The 21386-nt window shown below is 43.3% G+C and overlaps 1 protein-coding gene across 1 annotated transcript in view; it reads right to left on the reverse strand.

Annotated features, from left to right (window-relative positions):
* Positions 1–21386, reverse strand: part of EYS (EGF-like photoreceptor maintenance factor) — a 1897540-nt gene that overhangs the window by 49612 nt on the left and 1826542 nt on the right. The window contains exon 47 of the mRNA XM_090034512.1: positions 5053–5225. Within this exon, the coding sequence (XP_089890638.1) occupies positions 5053–5225 (173 nt within the window). The remainder of the gene's footprint in view (positions 1–5052; positions 5226–21386) is intronic.

Here is a 21386-nt window from a genome sequence, read left to right on the forward strand (position 1 = left end):
GTTATTGAAAAGTTTTCTTCATCTAATTAGTTCCTTATTAGTTATGAGATATTATACAGATATTATACTGTAAGTTATGATGTATGATAAATTCACAGTTTAGATACAGCCAGACGGTCTTAAGTTATTTCTTTATGCTCAGAAAGATGTATCTTTGAGCTGGACCCTGCACATTATTTCTCTTATGAGTAGCACATTGTGATCACTAGGACTACAGATCGCATGAAGAAAGGCTGTCCAGGTTAAATTTTTGGGGAGTTTTGCCATTTTGACTGCAAAAGAACTTGTCCACGTCAAAAAGAGTAAGCTGGCCTTTGGTGTTTCAAAAGGCATACAGCAGGCTCCTCTACCTCTTAGCTAACGTGTGGGGAAGGGAGTTTTTTGTTTGTTTTGAATGCAGCACTCCAGAAATGGCTGCCCAAGTTGTTATTCTGGAGTACAATTTAAAGTTACTCTTTTTGAGCTACAGATAATTTGGTGCCAGATATTTCTTTAACTTGTAAGGTTTCAGTTAAATGAACAACAATGATTTTAGTCATACGAAATAGCCTTCTGGTGCACTATAAAATGTCATCTGGTTTTTGGAGCTTGTTTATTTTCTTTCCTCATATTCCCAGTCTTCAGGGGTTTTGTTAATTGAGAACTGGTAAAGTGCCAGGTTTTGATTATGTTAGGTTGCAGGTTTGTGCACACTAGCGTTTGACTGAATTTCTTGTCTTCCTCTTAAAACTGTGATTATCAAAGCCATTGGATCAGACTGATCTGTTGATACCTGAATCACAACAGTGTTAGGAAAATTCCAGGTAAGCCTTAATGGTGAGATTAACATTTAGAAAAGACTCCAGTCTTGTGTGATTTGCCCCTTCCTATTTTGTTTGAAGAAGCAACAAATTAACCATATTTTTTCCTTTAAATTAGTGCTATCACTAATTTATGGAACATAATTTCTGGTAAATACTAAGCAGGCTCTGTGTCTATGTGAACAGAAGAAGCCTTTGAATGTATTCTGCACCAAAAGTTAAAGCTTATGGCTGCTTGTACACACCACAGGGGTTTCATTCAGTTTAGTTCTCCCTAAATTGAAATGGTGGGTTTTTTAAAAACACTGCTTCAATTTAGGGAGAATTAAACGAAACTAACCCCCTGTGGCATGGTGGGGGCCTGACCCTTACCTGCCTCTTCAGCAGTGGGGGCAGAGGGGGAGGGCAAGCTGCCAATGGGCCTAACAGCAAGCTGCGTGGGGGCCCCCAGGTTGGACCTGCTTGCTGGCACCTGGCCTGGGCAGTCCTGGAGGGCACTGAAGCTTCAGAGGAAATGGGGCTCCAGCCCCCCCACAACTGTGGAAAGAAGCACTGGGCCCCTGCACAGCTCAGGCAGACAGGCAGGCTCCAGGGAGAGAGGAAAAACAAAAGATCAGGTTTGCCGCTTTTTTTTTTTTCTTCAGTGGAGCCTGTTGCATTGGCTGCCACTGGGTCCCACAACCCTTGAGCTGTGCGGGGCCTTCCAAGCCCTGAGCTTGTCGGCTTTCAGCACCCTGTGCACTGTTGCACTTTGTTAGTTAGCAAACTAAAATAACTCAGTGGTGTTTTATCTTGCTCTATACCAAAGTCATTTAAAGTGGAATACGTTGTCAAGAGTGCAAACAACAATGCCATTAAAGCAATGCAAAAGGGCATTTAAGCCACTTTAAAGGCCAACGTTGTGGTGTGTACAAGGGCCTTATGATCTGAACTTATTTTTCTACTTTAAAAAATACGTTTCAATTTGGAACAAGGAACCTACTGTATTTACTCAAATACAAGATGAGGGTTCCCCCCTTCCCCATCAGCAGTGGGGGGAAGGGGAGGATGGGATCTCATCTTGGATGTGAATACCTGCCCATGTCAGACATAGGGTCAGCTCTGCCTTTCACCCCAGGCTCAGTGCTGAAGCCAGAGCTAAGCCACTGCCTGCCCTGGACTGGAATAGCTTGTTTGGTGGGGAAGGGGGCATGCAACTGAGGGAAGTGTAGGGGAGACCACAGGGAGAACTTGAAGCCTATCCCCCCACACAACTTACCTGCCCCTGCACTCTTACCTCCTCCACCTGCTACTCCCAGCTGAAGCCTGCTCCCTTCCTCCAGATGCTCCTATTCTCCTTTACCTTCAGCTCTGGTCCCTAAAGCCCCAACCCAGCCCCACCAGGAGATGCTGCCATTTCTGCCCTTCCCAGGCTGGGCTGGGCCAAGGCTGCATTGCTGCTGACTAGACCAGAGAAGCAGAGCTGTGAGAGAAGGTACAGAGGAGGGGGTAGGAAATGAGTGTGGGGGGCAGCATGGAGGACAGGAGGCAAGGGTCAGGCACAGGCACATGGGGGTAGATAGTGGGGAGGCAGGCTGTAGGAGGGTTCAGGGGGGAGGCAGGGAGTTGGGGGACAGGGAGTAGGGGGCAGGCACAAGCACAGGGACAGGGGCAGGGGGTACATGGCAGGAGGTAGGCACCAGGAGAGGCAGGTATGGGGGGAATAAGGGGCAAGAGAGCAAGGGATGGGGGTCTGGCCTCTCACCTACTGTTTTCCCTAACATAGCGATGGTGGGAATGAACTGAAGATGCCTTACAACTAATTAAATTCTATATGTGGAGAATTATAACAAATGTATAGTTCTCCACGTATAGAATCTAAATATATTGTGGGGGGGAGTTGTCTTAAATTCAAAGTTGTGCTATATTTACCTGAATCCAAGACAACTTTGAATTTAAGACAACTCCCCCCCACAATATATTTAGATTCTATACGTGGAGAACTATACATTTGTTATAATTCTCCACATATAGAATTTACTAATTAAATTAGTAAAGCATGGTTTTGTTTTGGGAATGTCTGCAAGCAGCATTATGTCCAAAACTCTGCATAACAACATCCACTTCAGCCCCCTAGCAAACCACAAGTCACAGAATACCCTCTCTCCACATGTAGGATCTCTTGTACAAAAAACCAAGGGCTTCAAATTACAGTGCATCACAGGAAAAGAGCAGGTGAGACTATGTGCACTGCCCATGTCTTGGCATCCTGCAATGTCAGGGAATGTTTTAGGTGGGTCCAGAGATTAACAGGATTGCTTTTCCTGAAGACCTTGCTCAGTATTTGCACTGTTCTTACTCAGGCAGTGAAATCAGTGGGAGTAGGCCTACATCAGTGGTCTCTAACCTTTCTAAGTAGATCACATTTGGGATTTAGAAGCAACCCAACACCTACTAGGTGCTAAGGCCACCCCCTTCCCCCTCAGCCCAGCAGCTAAGTCTGTGGAAAGGGAAAGGGGTGCAGAGAATATTGAGGCAGAGGGAAAAAAAATCTTGGGGGGGTGCACCTCCACAGGAGATAAGTCCCACCTGGCTGGGGCCCCACTCACCTTACCCCTGCTCCTGCCTCTGCAGCACTGTACCTCAGTGTGGGGGCCTTGATCTAGCCCCTGCCCCTTTCCTCCCCCATGGACTGATCTGCTGGGCTGGGGCCTGCATGTGTATGCATGTGGGCACCCCCTACCCCAGCCCTGGATAGACTCCAAGAGGTTCTGAGATCTACTGCAAGAGGCTCCAAGATCTACTGGTGGATCAAGATCCAGTTGTTGGTGACCACTGGCCTAGGTAAAGGCCGTGGGATATAACCCATGCAAGTAATTAGGAGTATTTTCCATAGCTGATTTTGCTCTCCCTGTATTTGTTTCACTTCTGATTGAGATGTTTAATTGCTGCACTTGCAACCCCTACTTTTCTAGTTTAATCATGCTATGTCAGATCCCTGTTCCATATGGGGATCTGCTCCACTCTGGGTGGTTCCATTGAACATTCTCTTGTGCAGGAGAACATTCTGCAAAGAATAGGAACGTATTGGTTTTAGTACATTTAGCTCACCTCTTTTCATATACACAATTAATGGATAACGATGACATTTAGTTCATACTTCCCGTGTCAAAATACATATTAGTGCTCATTAAACAAGTTATCTGTATGATTAATGGCCTCAGTCAGGCTGAGTTAGTTTGTCACATTTGCAGTCAGAACTATGTCACCCTCAACATCATTCTTCATCAACCCATGCCAGTCTTGGTTACTCACTTTGCTGGACTTGCTCTCTTGTGACCCACTTTGCTGCCTTGTATTACTGGTCCCTGTCACTTGGCAAAGCCTTATTTGTCCTTACTGTTTATTATTCTCCTCTACTGTCCTCTGTGCCTCATAAATCTCCATTGCCCTTTTCTCTCACTCTCTCTTTCTTTCCTGCTTGTTCATTAGTCTCCATCATTTGATTTCACTTTGTTCCCTCTTGCTCCCTTGGGCTGTTCATTGCTCTCTGTCTCTTCTTCTTTCTGATCCAATACCCACCATCAATCCAGAAAGGAGATATTGAGTCTTGATAAACAGCTAGGTTTTAGCAATTTGCCATCCATGAAAAGTACAAACTGTACTTTGAAAAAGCTCATTATAATTCATTACTCAGTCAGAAGTAAAGTGAAATATAGGACAGAGAGTTTTGGCCAAGACAAGTAATGATGGTCTGTAACAAAGCCTCATAGAACCTTTCAGAACAACAGAGATACTTTATTAAGAGACCATAAATGACAGAACAGCATCTTCTGTGACTCTAATCTGGCCCATCTGTACACTGTATTTACATACAGACCTCTATACTGCACAGTACAAGAAGAGCAAAACCTATTCTCAGCCTTGGTGCAAGGGTATTGTTTTTTTAAGAGAGTTAGCACTAGTGCTTGGCTTTACTTAAGAAAGAAATTTACTTTATACTTACTTTGTGTATCAGGCTTTTCACCTACAGGTCACAAAACACAGTGCCAAGGGGACTAATTATTATTATTTCTATGTATGGGTGCAGACCAAGCAATGAGGTAGTGAACAAACAAATAAAATAGCATTTTTATTTACATTACTCACCTTTATGTATTTGTTTGTTTTTATTAGTTGCAGATCATCTTGTGACCCTCGATAACTTACAAATCAGCTGCTGGAAAAAAACCAAAGTCAATACTAATGAAATAACTTGATATCCCTGTCATACCTTCTTCACAGTAGGTGCCCGTTGTTCCTAGCGGGCAGTGGCATCTGTATCCTTCAGGCATTGGCATGCAGGTAGCACCTTGTTTACACAGATGTGGTGGAACATGCTCAGGATCACACGCTGAAACAGTCTCAGTGCAAAATGCTCCTTTCCATCCACTGGGACAGTCACAGCTACAGTACATAAAAAGAGAAACAATCCAATGTTTTCACCAAAACAAATCAATGTTTCTGTATCGCAGTAGTCAGCATTTTCAAACTTGGAGTTTTATAGCAAACTTGCATATTTCAGAAGAATGGAGAACCCAGGTTTCTCACTGAAGCCTGCATTCATTATATTTTTGTTTCATTCCAACACACTGAATTTTATTGATGGAAAATTCTTATTTTTTACATTGTAGTACTAGCACCAGAAAATCTCAGTTAGGGTGGGGCCTCTTTGTGGTAGGGGATGTACAAACACATAAATATCAAAAGCTTACAATACAGCCTAAATTGAGAACAGCCACAATCTATATACTAATAAGGTAGGTAAGAGGTAGATGCTCTAAGAACATTTTAAAGTATCTGTGTGTAGCCATATACCCACATATTATATACCATTTTAAAGAGCAGAAAGTGTAGATTTGAACATAATTCAAAAACTTCAAAGAAGTCTGAAATAAGTGAGAAACAAATAAAAAAGTGGCCATAGCAAAAACATGTGATCCAAGGCATGTGCATGTGCCACCTATGAACACATAAGCAAGCTGGCAGGCAGTGCTGGGCTTCATTCCACAGTGAGACTTCATGGGTGCATCTACACAAGATGCATTAATGTGTATTAGCCTAATTTAATGCACATAAGGGCACATGTCTACACGTGAGCACCCTTAATGAGCTTTAAAAATGGCTAAATTAGGCTGATCGCTCCTAAATTTGATATCTGCAAATACAGTTTTGATAACTGTATTTGCAGATATCAAATTTAGGCACAATTAGTTAAAGTGCATTAACACACATGTAGATGTGACCCAGCACTAACTTTAGTGCCAGGTTTGCCTAGCCACTAGGGGCACATGGCAGGGCTGCAGGGACTTAGCACTGACTTTAGTGCATTACCTTTAGTGTCAAATCCCTTCATGTGCAGACACCTGCCAAATACTGCTTACTGCACATTAGCTTAATGAGCATTAAATTTAGTCATGCTTAAATGCACGTGTAGATACACCCCATGAAAAACAGATCTCTGCCTCATTTTCACTTAATACACTAACACTACCTACTTACAACAAATGTTGTGTGTGCACCCTTTAAACGTATTTCAGTTGCTCTTTTGTCTTATTTTTCTTAGTTTCTAATAATTTAAGCTATAAATAAGTGCTCAAGTTACTATATTTTTACTTCTAAGCTATAAGTGACTGCTTAAGTAACTACATGTTAACATTTTTAAATATATGCTGTCTTTATTCCTCCTGTGTATGTATAAAATATTGAAGCAGAAAATCAAAAATAGAAAATCTGCCAGTTGCATGCCCATCATCACACACATGGTGAATGCTAACAGGTCACTGTGAAAGTCATAAAAAATGGCAAGATGATGCTGAATATTATGAAAATGAAAAAATCACTTGATGAGTAATGAATCATGTTGTGTGAACAGGGAAAGATGAACAGATGAAAAGCAGGTAAGATGTGAGGATGCTGTTCGCACACATTTAGAAGATATAACAATTGCACGATGAAATTCTGTCCAGTGGTCACAAGTTTCCCTGAGATCTGTGCTTCATCCTTCATTGACCATCACCATATTTGACATTAGTGATATATCAATAGGTTACCAGTACTGCAGTGAGAAAACTGGAGACTGCTTCAAAGGATGTTGCCACAATGGCAAAGTAAATCTGCATTTGATGTATGTCAGCTTTCCTTAAGAAACCAATTACTTCAGGTAGCAAGCTCACATAGCACAACTTCAACAACATCCAAAGCTATAACAGTGCAATGATGTTCACATCATTTGGAACAAATACACATACATGAAGAAATCCAGGCTCATAATGCTTTAAAATTCATGGAGCTGTGTTTCACATTATTGGAGTGCTCTATGAAAATGAAAGGTCAAGTTATGGACAACTTGTTGTAGTAAACACTGAAGAAGCATGCAGTGGGCATGTCTACACATGCATCACAGTTAGGGTGCAGTAGATTAATTTACTGCAGCATAAGATAGTCTTGTCTGACACAGGTACTATCTAATGGCAGAGTAAATTACTGTGCTAAAACGCACATGTAGATGGTGACATTGGGATTATTTTAATTTGGCTCAAATTGTGGTGGAGTTTATTCAGTTGAACTAATTGCATGTGTAGACGTGCCAGTGAGATGATGTCAAGACCTGGAAATGAAAGCGTAAAGCTTCATTACTGTTGGATTTGAATGAAACACTTATAAGCTGCAATCCATACATCTTACAGAAACTGCAAGAAGTTAAGCAGAAAGAAAATGACAGAACAGTTGCTGAAAATAGAATCAGCAAGGGCTGGGCTTTATTTTTATAATGATAGCATCTCCAGGGGGTACTGGAAGTTACAATAGTTTGTTGTTTCTTATGGTGCTGGAGATGGATTCCTGGCCTTAACTCCCTCCCAAGCATATCCACTTTGACTAGAGGTGTGAGGGCTTTCTCTAGAACATCTGAACTTTCCATCTTGATGATCTCATGGACCTACTTATACCTATGAGATAAGCGCAGTGCATATAATTTTTGGTGGGGAAACTGCCAGAGGTAGAGTGTTAACTGCTATATTAAGGGCCGTGTGCAGAGTGAGAGTGATGAGTGCAGAGGTGGATGAAATGTATGCACAGCATTGTGATTGGTTTATGTTTTGAGTGGCAGTGATTGATATGGGTGTGGTATAAAAGATACCTGAGAGACAGGTGTGTGAGGGGGTGAGACAGCCTTCATGAGATGATTTTGTTATGGCTTGGAGTGAGTAAAGAATAGCATGGAGTTGTCTGTTCTGGATTGATTAGAGTTAGATGTAGGTCTGAACTATCATTACTGTGGATTGAGTGGTGTGCAGTTTCAGTCATCAAGGAGACTTACTGGAGGAGAGGCGATCCTGAGTGAAGATTTGGTAACTTATCACCTTACCATGAGTAAGTGAGGGGCCAATTATGCAAGGCAAGGGGGAAAGGCTTAGAAATCCTCTCCTGCTCTGTATCATCCCTGAGGGGAAGAGAGCTGTGACAGGACAAGTCACCACCTTACCATGAGCTGAGGTTGTTGTGGTTTTGTGTGTATATATATATATATTCTTAACTGGTTTCTGTTTTTTAACACTGTTCTTAATATGAGTCTGTTACAAGCTGTCCTGTTGTCTTTTTCTTAATACAAGTTGTTTAACCTAACTGGTGACTGAGTTAATCTTGGTTTATTGCACCTTTGAGTGGGGATGGGCTCAACATCCAAAGGAAATGAATCCTTAGGGACTCCTTAGGGAATCCATAGGAGAGGAGCACTTGAATTGTTGTATTGTGGCTTCCCTACAATGGCAGTGCTCCACTGGCTAACATGCATGTAGCTGTTTAGCCATGAAATCCTAATCCTGCAAATCCATCTGCTGTCACTAAAACTATATCATACTTTAATTCAATTTTTATCCATTACTGCATCCATTGTTATTTTCTCATGGTGAGTCTAGCTTTGTCATAGGCTTAGAATTCCAGGAAAAATGATCAAGAGTGTAGCCCAAAGTTACTAGGCCTCACTATGGGTCTTAATATATCACCAGAAAGCCTCAGTTCATCTTAATGCATTCATCTGGCAAACTGACACAGCAGTTCTTTGTTGATGTGCATTGTAGGATAAAGGCAAATACTTTACAATATGTAAGAGAAAACCAAACTGCACTCTGTGTTGACATGTATATGGGATTAGAAGATGTGCTACCTAGTACAGCAGAAGCACTAGAAGGTCTAAGAGCAGGAACTGATGTAATTCTACCTTTGACATTTATTTGTAATCCATGGACTATGCAACAAAACTACCAAGATACTATGGCCATGGTGTGAAAGTTTCATAAGCAAGACCTATTCATTACCTTCACCTGCAATCCTCAATGGTGCAAGACACTTCCAGCCTCCAACTTTACCAAAAGTTTGAACACAGTCTTGATATAATAGTCAGAGTAAAGCAACTTATCAGAATTATCACTGTAAAGGAACTGATCAGAATTATCACTGAATCTGCTTATGTGTGTTTAAATGATGCTTTTTGAACACCTTTCAGAAGCTACTCCAAGTTCAATAAGTGATTTCAGTTTTCAAAAGGTAAGTGGACTATTTTGTTATATTTTTAACCCCCCAGTTTTATCCTAGGTTTCTGTGAAAATATTTTGAAGCAAATGACTTTAAATCTCTATATCAGGTGTATGATGCATTTGAGAAGAGTGAAAAAGCTACTACAGACTGGGCCAAATTTTAGATAGATCTAATAAATGTTGCTTTACTGAATATTTCCAGGTTTTGATATAAACTGGGTGCATGTACACAAAATACTTTACAGCACAGTAGAACTAATAATTGCAAAGTAAGCGTCACCATCTTAGCAAATTAACTGCTGAGTAATTAATGCACAGTATGACATGTGTAAATGGCCAACCGGGCAGCAGGGGGTGGGAGATTGCTTCCAGCCCCTAGAAGCTGTCTGATGATGGAACAGACTTTGCCATGGAGCCTGGGCAGGCACAATGTCCCCCTTACCCAGCAGCAGGGAGTTCCTAGCCCCAGCTCTGCAGCCATGATTGTGGATTGGGGCTGGGAGCTCCCTGAATGGGGAGAGCTCCCCACCCAGCCTGGAGATGGCTGGGACCTTCCCTTGACTGGTACCATTCATGGCCAGTCCCAGGCTGCATGGGGAAGTCTGCACATGCAGCCTGGAGGTGGCTGAGAACTGTCCCATTTCAGACAGTCTCCAGCCAGTTCTGGGCTGCATGTGCAGACTTCCTCACACAGCCTGGGGCTGGCTGGGAACTGTCCCAGTCAGGGGAAGGTCCCAGCCCTGCATATTTTTCCCAGCCCATGCCCTGATTGGGTGACTGAGACACGGGGTTTGGAAAGAGATGCAGAGGAGCCCATCTAGTGCTTCAGCGCTAGCTGCTCCACTGGCAGATCATGGCAGAAGGCCAGGACCAACCCCTCCCCTGCAGTTCTTTCCAAGCCCCCTGCACCTGATGAGGGACCTGGGCTGGGAGCTCCCTGCTGCCAGGGCAGGGGGATATTGTCCCTGCCCAGGATCTGCCACCAGAGCAGGCAGCTCCCAGGGCAGGAAGCAATCTCCCCGCCCAACTAGAAGACAGCTGTCCCCTGGCCCTGTGCTGCTTTCCAGCCCCTGGGCTAGCACCTAGGGAGAGCCTAGAATTCCCTTGGGTGGTGGCAGAAGGCTGTCGCAGGGCCAGAGTGGGTGGGAACAGACTTCTGCCAGGAACAGCAAATCTGCTTCCAAATCCCTGCATGTGTAAATCCTTTCCCAGGGTGGGTTTAGGGTGGGTTTACTCTAGGTTAATTTACTCTAGACTACAGTAAACCCAGCCTGCAGCATTTGTGCATGTAGACATGGCCACTTGATGTAAATTCAAAAAAGAATTTGGCTGAAGACCAACAAGAAAAGCAAGAAAGAGTCAAGCATTAAAAGGAAAAACTGCAGCCCAGTGGAATGAAAAAGAGGAGGAACTGTGAGAACAAATGAAATGATCTCAAGTTGATAAGCAGAGTGATGTATTTGATTATGTGTTACAATTCAAAACACCTTTTGGCTTTAAGTCTTCAGAAAGCCCACTGTTGGAAAAGAAATTCTGTGTAATTAATTATTTGAGAAAGAATCTGATGTACAAAGCAAACATGGAACTATAATAAATATTTTTAGCAAAAAATCACTGTGTACATGCTGTTGAGTATAATGTACAATAAGAGGAAAGGGAAAAACAGTGGAGTGAGGCCAAAGGAAAGAGTAATAAGATCAGATACTATTGTAGGTAAACTATTAAACTGATGGTTTCAATCATTTTCAATTCTTAACACACAAACTAATATGAACTGTGATTATCTCTAATCTAACTATTGTTGATTAGTGGATTACTTACATCTGGCACAGAAGATGTGGATTTTAGAAAACAGATTTACAGAAGAGAGCACAGTGGGTTTCCAGGGGATGATGTTTTGAGTTGTGGTTGTAAAACTTTATCGTCTAAATTGTGTCCAAAGTGAATTACTGGAAAGGTAAATGCCTATAAGCTTTTGCCCCTATCTTTAACGTAAGCCAAAAAAATCATATAACACCACAGATCTCAACTGCTCCTTGCCCAGGCTTTTGTTTTGTTCTTTGGACATTTATTCAGGCTTGTTGTGTGGCACTGACTCCATCAATCAGCTCACAGTTTCTGTGAAACAGACATCCATGAGCCTCTGATACTGTGGTTAAAGCTATTTTCTTATCTTAGATGTAATTTGTAATTACTGGTATATTTCACTTCCTAGACTTTTCACAAACATGGTATAGTGCTCCTCTTACTATTGCTTCACTAAACATTCAGGACCAGCTGCAATGGTTAAGCAGACCAGTGCCAGAAACACCTCTAGAGTGATTAATGAATGAAGGGGGAAAGAGGGTAGGACCTCAGAGAACCAAAAATATCTCAATCCATCAGTATTTAGCATTAGGACATTTTCCCTCACCCTTATCCATTAACTTTGATGCATGAAAGTTATTGAGGAAGGGAAATAATTTAGCTCCTTGAATGGCAAACAAAAATGTCTATTTCTTGTGTTATGAATTAGGGGCTAGAAGGTGTGGCTTCAGTTGTTGAGATGAAAACATGCAGGAGTCTTATCCCATTGTAGCGTGGACTAATCTAATGTAGCTGATGTTAGCATAGAATGTAATAGTAGTGAACTGTAACCACGTTAGTCTTGTCCTGTAAGTAACTTGAAAATTCCATTTTGTATTCTTTTGCTTGACATACATGAATGGACTCTGTGTGCCCTTTATGTATAAGTGTATGTGAAAGGGTGAATGGTGAGAGAATGGCATAGAGACAGGAAAAGAAGATTTAACTGTGTTTGTAAGCAACAAGGCACCAAATGCGTAAATTACCAGTCAGTAAACCAATTAATAGATGGTTGAAGAATCCCTTTGAGGCCTAGGGCACAAAGGAAATAATGAAGAGGAGGAATGCACACATCCTGCCAGATAGGTAGCAAGGACATTCCAAGGCTGAGATACCAACTTTTATGACCAAACTAACTTTGGGCTGAGACAAGCAGAAGATGGATGAGAAACAACTGCAAAAACAGAAATTGAGTATGGAAAAACCCCAAAGTGCAAAACAGGATGCCAATCCCCATAAAAGAGGATTCTGGAATACACCAGGTTGGGTGAGTCTCTCTCATCTGCTGCTTTCTTTGGAGCACAGACACGTCTGTTCACCCCACTCCAGCCTGCTATCTGTATCTTCTCTCAATAGGCCTGGGCCAGCCACCCAGTACTACTATTGAGCAACTGCTGCTGGTAACTATAATATCTGAATGCACTGGTTGTTTTGTGTTTGTGTATGTCTGTGTGTAATGATGTGCATGATGATTTGTGTGTGTCTGTATGAGTGGTGTGTCCAAAACTTTCTGTCTAATTCATGTAATCAATAAATGCAGCACTTTGCCTTATCCCCATTTATAAGGTCTTGCTCTTGATTTGATAAATGGGTAATTCAAAGTAACACATGGAGGAAAAACGTTGAGCACCACTGATGCAAAGAATTAAGTATTTATGTCTATTTTTCAATTCAGTTTAATTTAAACAAGAATTCCTTCAAAATATATTTAGCAAGAGTTGTTAAGGTCATGATCTAGAAAGTGACTAGGGAACACAGCAAAGATGGAAAGTAGAGTCCTCTTAAAAAGGTATTTCACCCAATAGTGTGCAATGCTTTTATTATGAATGAGGGAATTAAGTAAATGGATGTAGTTATTGTGAATTAATAAGTGATCAGAAATCTAGAAATTGCAAGAAAAATTATGTGAGATCCAGTGGTTGGGCAACAGGATAATTAATTAAATTATGTTACAGTAATATCGTGGAAGATATCTAACTTTTAAGTATCTTAACTACTTAAGTATCTAACTTTTTATGAGTTATATTAAATAATTTCAGAAGATAGTTAAGGGTTCAACCTGTATAAGGTCTTGCTCTTGATTTGACAAATTGGTCATTCAAAGTAACACCATCTTCCTCCATGAACAGTGTAGTTCTTTTGAGATGATATGGCAGGGGCTGGCAAAGTCTGGCCTGTGGGCTGGATCCAGCTGGCAGTGGACTTCATTTCCCAGCAGCCCCTGCCCGCATGGCTGAGGCCAGTTTCCATGAAGACCCCAGCAGCAGTCATGCTGTGATAGCATGATAGCATGGGTCTGGGGTTTCTGTGGAAACTGGTTCCAGAAGTACTGGCAAGCAGAAGGGGCTGAGGGGGTGCTGTGTTGTGGGTTGGAGTGGGGCAGGCTTAGCTGTGCAGGGTGGGCAGCAGCAGTGGCAGCACTGGGAGGTGTGGCTATGGGGGACTATTGGGAATTTGGGGTGGCTATAGCATCCCCCCAGCACTGCCCCTGCTGGCAGGGCATACAGCAGGGTGCAGAGCTGCTCTGGAGCCTGGTGGGATTCTTGCAGAGGTGACATCATGGTCCAGCATCAGCGCAGAGCTGCAATCTGTAGCCTGCATGCCCCAGACAGGGGCATATAGACTGCAGATCATGGCTCTGCCCCAGCTCTGGATTATGCGTTCAGTGCTGTAAGATCCCACCTATGCTCCGGAGTAGTCCTATGCCCTGCCATCTGCCCTGCCAATGCTGCTGGGGCCAGTCACGACTGCTGCTGGGGTCCCCATGGAAACTGGCCCCAGTGTGGGGCTGCTGGGAAATGGAGAGCAGCCACTGATCAAATCTGCCATTTTGCCCACCCCTGCTATATAGGAACATTCTCTTGCAACCTAATAAAAGTGAAACACTAAGGGTAAAGTTACATATTACACTTAGACCATACTAAAGGCCTGGGGTGCATGTGCACCCTCTGAGCATGGCAGTACACCCCCTACAAAAAGGTGCCACTGACACTTGGTGGTGCCTGCAGGCAGGCGCCACACACCACCCCGACTGTGGGTGGTCTGTGATTCCCACTGGCTGCTGCTGATGCCGCTGGCAGTGGCTGGCAGTGGCTGCAGGTGGTCGTCGGCCCCTGTTTGGCACTCATCCCCCCTGCCGCCACTGCCAGCACTGGCAGCATCTGTGGGAGTTCCACGCTTAGTGCCACCATGCTCCCACCACTGTACTCACACCGCCACTGTGCTCCCACCACCGCCATGCCCCCCTAGCTGCTGGGGGCGCACATTGTTCATGCTAAGGTCACTTAAAACATAAGAATCTATATGTTAAAGCTCATTAACTCATGCTAAACACCCATGTCTACCCATGTGCTTTAATGCTCAGTAGCCTATTTTACATTGCATTGCATTAGTAGCATTGCATAAAAAAACCATGTAATTATGCTAATACACAGTAAAATAAGCTACTGCACATTAAGTGTCACTTAAAAAACATTTATTTAGTACCTCACACTGGAGGTACTAAATTTAATGCACATGAGGAGAAGTACATTAATGCACCTGTGCATGCACCCAGAGAGTACCTTCATGAGATCAAAGACCATATTGGAACCAAATTCATCTTTGATATAAGCAGAATAAATTCCTACTTAAGTCAATAAGTGCATCTATTTATCTTATTCAATTGGATTGAAATCATAACCAAAATATTAGGGCTGTGTGAAATGGCACTGTTCTGTTTCACCTTGAGTTTCAAATTTCATTTTGAGTCAAAATAGCTGTTTTGTTCCATTCCATTGAAACAGAAAGGTTGTTTTAACACTATTTTGACATTTTGCTGGATTGTGACAGGGTTGGGGGAGCCCAGCTGGGCTGCTTTCCGACTCCCCATGCTAGATCACATGGGGGAATGGGACAGCAGCCCAGTTGGGCTGCTGTGCCACCCCCAGCACAATCTAGCACCTAGAGCGAGCTAGAAACAGTGTTGAAATGAAACGGCCGGCAACATTTTGCACAGCCCTACAAAATACAATGTGTCTAATCTTGCTTGTGCTTTTTAAAATTAATCAATTTAATGAATTTGGTAAGTTGCAATTATGTATCTTACAATGCAGAATCCTTGATGAACTTCCAGAGTTTCTTAGCTTCCATATAAGAACAAACCCACTGAGCATGGTATAGTCCCTTGCAACTAAAGGATTTCTGTGAAGCACTTGGAAAGACTATTTATATTTGAACAGAACACTATTATAAAATGTATCTTGTCATGTAGAGTTACGATACATTCAAAGAAAACAAGTCATGGGTAATAACAAACAAATCCCATGAATTCTTTATTGTTATCCAAACTATACCAGGGAAAACCAGTCACTATTTAAACATTAAAACTCATGAGATCAGGGCCTTATTGATATATAATGATTCATACATTATTTTACATTAAGCTACTGTGATTTCAGATTTCTTCTTTTTGGCCTGAGAGGTTCTTAAATATTAATCACAATTTTGTAAAGAGAATTCAGAAGGATGTCAAGAAGCACGTACACATTAGTAAAAACTGGCATGGTACAATACTCCCTGACAAGAAGAGGGAGAGCATTTGCATTAGATCCTGGGAGCTTCCTTTAAGATGTATATTATTTTGAAGTTTCAAAACATCCTATGGATCTGACAGATCAAGCAGCAGCACAGCACAGCAGCAGCAGTAGGGGAAAGTAACCGGAGAAACTGCCTATGACCTCTGGCCTTGGGATCCCACCAGACTAAGTTAATGCAAGTCATCTAATGTGGGAGTAGGAGGGAGGGAGACTAAAAAAGTGGCTAATAGTCTAATCCAAGGTTTGACTGAAGCCAAAATTTAGGGCAGATTGTAATGATCTCACTGAATATTTAATAGAATTTTGAACTGTAAATAAACAGTCAAAATCCATGTAGCCTGCCTGGACTGTTGCCCATAGACCCCCTCCACCCTGACTCTAGCACCACACTCACTGCAGAAAAGTTTCAGAAGAACAACAGTTTTATTCCCCTCACATCAAACAGTCTACTCTCCCTCCCTAAAAAACAGATCTTCCTCCCTCCCCAGCAAACACATTTCCCCTCCCACCCCACTTCCCTCCCCAACAAACCAGTCCATCCATCAGCCATCCCACCCACCAACAATAAAACATCCTCTTCCCTGTGAAAACTATGTATGAAGTGGTTTGTGTGTTGTCCCAGGGTGCCAGGACATGGGGTGATGGTGGCTAGGGGGCAGAGCCCAGTGATAGGCAGCCAGCACCCCAGCCTCAGGCTGTTCCCCCTTGGATGAGGACGCTGTGGCAAGTCTAGCAGGTATGGGGATTTCCCAGTGTCATCCTGGTGAGAAGTAGGCAGCAGCGTCCCACAGGGGTAGGTGCTTGATCCAGTATTTTTCAACATCTTTATTAATGATTTGGATGTAGAGGTGAAAAGCTCACTGGCCAAGTTTGTGGATGACACCAAGTCATGGGGAAGCACGGTCACACTAGAAGATATAGTTGGACCTAGATAGGCTAGCACATTGGGTGGCTTGGAACCTGATGAAGACCAATATTGAGAAATGAGAAATGTAAAGTTCTTCACCTCGAGACAGCAGCCCCTAACACACCTACAGGCTTGGTGGCACCAAACTGACTAGCACCGCGAATGAAAGGGACCTGGGGGTAATAATAGACCATGGCATGAATATGAGCCATCAGTTCAATGCTATAGCTAGTAGGGCAAATAATACTCTGGCATGCATCAATCGATGCATCTCCAGCAAAACTAAGGAGGTGATTCTTCTGCTCTACTCAGAACTGGTCAGAGCACAGCTGGAGTATCGCGTCCAGTTCTGGGCACCACACTTTAACACGGACATGGACAAACTTGAGAGAGTCCAAAGAACAGCCACTCGTATGATCAGAGTCTTACACAGCAAGCCATACAAGAAAAGGCCAAGGGACTCTTCAGCCTGAAGAAAAGAAGGCTGGGAGGGGAACTGGTAGCAGCTTACTGCTACACTAGGGAAGTACCTCAAGAGCTTTGTGAGCAACTGTTCACCAGGGCACCTGTGGAGAAAACTAGAAGTAATGGCCACAAACACCTGTAAGACTGATTCAGTCTCAACAGCTGAAAAAACTTCTTCACAGTCAGGGTGTCCAGACTGTGGAATAATCTCCCTCCAGAAGTGGTGCAATCACCTACCCTGGAAAACTTCAAGAGAAGACTAGACAGTCACCTTGCTGGGGTCACCTGACCCCCAGTTATCTTTCCTGCTTGATGCAGGGGGCTGGCCCCAATGATCTTCCAAGGTTCCTTACAATCTATGAATCTATGAATCTAAGGGCAATGGAAGCTAGTAGCCCCAGGGCATGGGTGGCTCCTCCCCTGGCAGTCGGTGTTCAGGGCCAGGAGGTCTGGCATGTAGTCCTGGCCTTGCTGCAGGCAGCTCTGGCTCCCTGCCCACATGAAACTGGGCTAAGCAGCAGGCCTGGGCCCAGGTGGGGGTGGGTGGGTGGTGCAGTACCTGGGGCAGGGGCCGGGCCGGGGCTTCTGGATGCTGGCGGTGGTGCAGGACCTCTTCCCATGTCCATGCAGGGGCCTGCTGCTGGGTGGCAGGCAGCTGTCAGGAGCAAGTGGAGGTAGGGTTGGGGGCCGGGCAGCAGGCAGTATGAAGGTGACTTCCAGGGCCAGGATGGTGTCCAGCACCCAGTGGTCATTGTCCATGGCCTGCACTGTCTGGACTAGGATTGTGTTCTGCTCCCACAGCACCTCCAGCCATCTGTGCTCCAGGGCCAGGAGGTGTGCCCTGAAATCTTGGTCTTTCCAGTCATGCACCTCCTTGTGAGTGTTCTCCACCTGCCAGGTCTGTGAGTCCTCTGGATGGTCCTCTGACACCACCAGCACTGTTCTGTGAGAACAGTGCAGTCCCAGTTCCACATTTGATAGAGCCAGCAGATCTGCAGACTCCCACTGTGGGTGATGGTGACCCTGAGGCCTCATCCCAGGTGCCAAGTGTGACCTCTCCCACATGTGCATCTGCAGGGCCCACAGAGCCATGAGAAAGAAACTGTTTCTGAGAGTTTGCAACATTTCTTAGATAAGATGCTCTGTACCAGGGGCTGTGTGCTGCCTAGCCTCAGATCAGGGTTTATGTGTCTATGGGTGTCCAGAGACTATGGTAAGTCAGCCCAGCAGGCCCAGGCCCTGGTGGATGCTGGCCTAGCATCCCATCTCCATTTGCTCTCCTGGCCTTGATGTGGTACTGCTGTGTCAACTGGTCGTGTCTACGCTCCTGCATCTGGCCTGACAGACCCTCAAAAGCTGGGCACTGGAGTGCCCACCCTGTGCAAACTGGCACTGCACCTCTGCCTCATCCCACAGTTTTATGAGGTTGCTAGTCTGTAGCAAACCCCCTCAGTTTTTGGTTTTTGTATTTATTTTAACATGCATTCCATCCCCTTCCCTAACCATTTATGACTTTTTCTCTCCCTCTATTCCCTATAGATAAGTATAAGTAAGTTAAGAGATAGGATAAGCTTTAACATTTTATTTTAGGTAGTAAGTTTGATTTTTCTCTCTCCTCTTTGCAGATAAGTGCCCTGCTATTTTGATATAGATATCCACTGTTTTATAAGTGATAATTATTATGTTTGTATTGCTTTTTTTTTACTGCTTTTATATTGTGTGATTACTGTTTTAGGCCTTTATATGTAAGTTAGCATAAGTCATGTCAAGTTTCCATCTTGTAATGTCAAGCCTCCATCTTATCCCCATGCCCAGTTGTGTAACCTATGACTCACACCTACCCCTCCTATGTAACTTGGTTCCTGAATGAATGGGGATGAATAAGAGTGCTTGAGAGATAATGGCAGTAGGTCTAAAAATAGCTGTCTCTGAATGACCAAACCATCAACACCAATGCCTGGACCAATGATGCAGCCCTTGGAACCACCCTCAGCATTCAAGAAACAAAAGATGAGGCTACCAAGGCTGCACATACTCAGTAAGAACACTTTGAACCCTCTGGAACAGGACTGACATTGCCTGGACAGTCTCTCCCCATAGGAGATCAGAGGTAGTCTGCCCCATAAAAAGGGCTAGTGAAGACTGACTCCTTGGGATTCCCTCGCCATCTGGACCAGCACCATGCCACACCACCTATCCACCCAGAGGCCCTGCCAGCAACCCCCCTCTGGACAAAGACCCCTTTCTAGCCTGGATAGGTGGCTATGACCCCCCGCCCTCTCCCCAACCAAGGACTTGGACTCTGCTTCTCTTCCCTACCAACATTTCCACTGAGTCTCTTTTTCCTGCTGCCATTGTGAGTGCTTCTGTGTGTGTGAACCAATAACTTCATGGGGTTGTGTAGCATGTTGTCTGTTTAATAAACCTGTTATTTGGACCCCTGAGTTGGGTTTTGCTTTACTATGGTTCAGTCCTGCTCCAATCTTTGCACCTTAATGGGTTTATCATGCTAGCTTTAAAATAGGTCTAAACTAGTTGACAGTGTAGATTCAAACAATGAAAGGAAACACAGCTCTTGGTATAACTCACATATAGGAATAATGGATTCGAAACATACAAGGCAGAGAGAGGATTTTTCAGAGAAAAGTAACTTCACAGTGTGACAGCACTGCATTAAAGCATGGAGAGGAAACAGCCCAATTAAAAATGCAGCACAAAGAAGTGAAGAGTGGAAGAAAAAAATCACTATTTTTAAAAATAAAAACCATGTTTACACTGCTGTGCCACGAAGCAGTACTCTCTTCTATACTGGCTACCTCATGACCTGGACTGCAGTACAGTTGTACATTTGGGGTACTTGGAATGGGTTAATTAACACTGAACACCTTTCCCTAGCAGTGCTAAGTAGCCCCAGACACAGAGCCATATGAATGTAATTGTATCACTTCTGGGTTAGGAGGAAGCTGGTGTGGAGTATGACAGCATGTTTGCAGATGCTGCAGCTTGGCACAGTAAATTTGCAGTGTAGATATGCCTTAAGAAAATGATGATGTTTCTGACATGACACTGAAATAAGTGGTACCAAAAAACTGGGGAACAACAAATGAAGAAGGGGGGAAAGCGATATGGATACTTACAGGCCTGTTAGTCTGACTTCAATACTATGCAAAGACCTTTTAAGGAAAGACTAAAAACATGAAGTGTCTTTACATGTGTTCCAGGGGTGGGGCAGGGGGCACTTTAATTAGAGCAGTGTTCAGGAGTTGCTGTAATTAAAGCACCTGCAGTATCTTGTGTATTCAGCGTTCCCCACTTCAAAGTGGTGGCAAGGGACACTTTAACTAAAGCTCATTCAATGAGCTTTAGTTAAAGAAGCCCCACCACTATTTTGAAGCATGGAGATGCTGAATATATGTGATGTCAAGGCTGCTGGAGCCTGCTAATTGGCACACTCCAGCAGACTCGGTCGATTCTGCTCTGATGCGTTTTAATTAGAAATGTCAGAGCAGACGTTGGACATGTGTACAGGTGCCCACTGAGGCAAAGGGAAAATAGGATGAACTGCAGCATAGGCTTACCAAAGGTAGATCATGTCAAACTAGCCCTTCAGCTTTCCTTAACAAGAGAATGGATTTTTAGATGAAACAGATGAGACTTTTAGACTTTAGTAAGCAACTGATTTGGTACCACATGCAAAACTATTAGTTGGAAAAGGTAGGAAACAAATGAATGCAGGAAATCACAAAAAAAGTTCCTGACCCTTAGAACAATCAGTTTCTTGAATGCCCTTCTGCTGGGAGGCAGAAAATGATACTTGCAACAAAATGCTGAGGTACTTTTTAGAATACTGAACTTATAACTTCTGCCTAAAACTTCTGAAACTTCTATAAAAAGGGATTCACTTTCCAACTGCAACATGAAGGAGTCATACCCAAGAGGGTTCTTTCTTATGATCAAAATACAAAATCTCTCATGATCATAAAATGATCAAAATACAAAATCTCCTGTATCATATAAAGGGCCTGTTTTATACAATGTAAAATGTTCTGTGTCCTGTACATAGTTGATACAAGATACATGTACCTTGTTTGAGAATATCATGCAAGACATCACAGACTGTTATAAAGATATGTCATTGTCATTATGTATAAAATAGGGTTTTGTATTGGTAATACAACTCAGGAGGGTATATCTGTTTCTTAAAAATAATTTTTAAATTATTTTTCAAGTAATTCCA

Source organism: Crocodylus siamensis, chromosome 1 (assembly GCF_052110815.1).
Source record: "Crocodylus siamensis isolate JL-2025a chromosome 1, ASM5211081v1, whole genome shotgun sequence".
NCBI classification, from domain to species: Eukaryota; Metazoa; Chordata; order Crocodylia; family Crocodylidae; genus Crocodylus; species Crocodylus siamensis.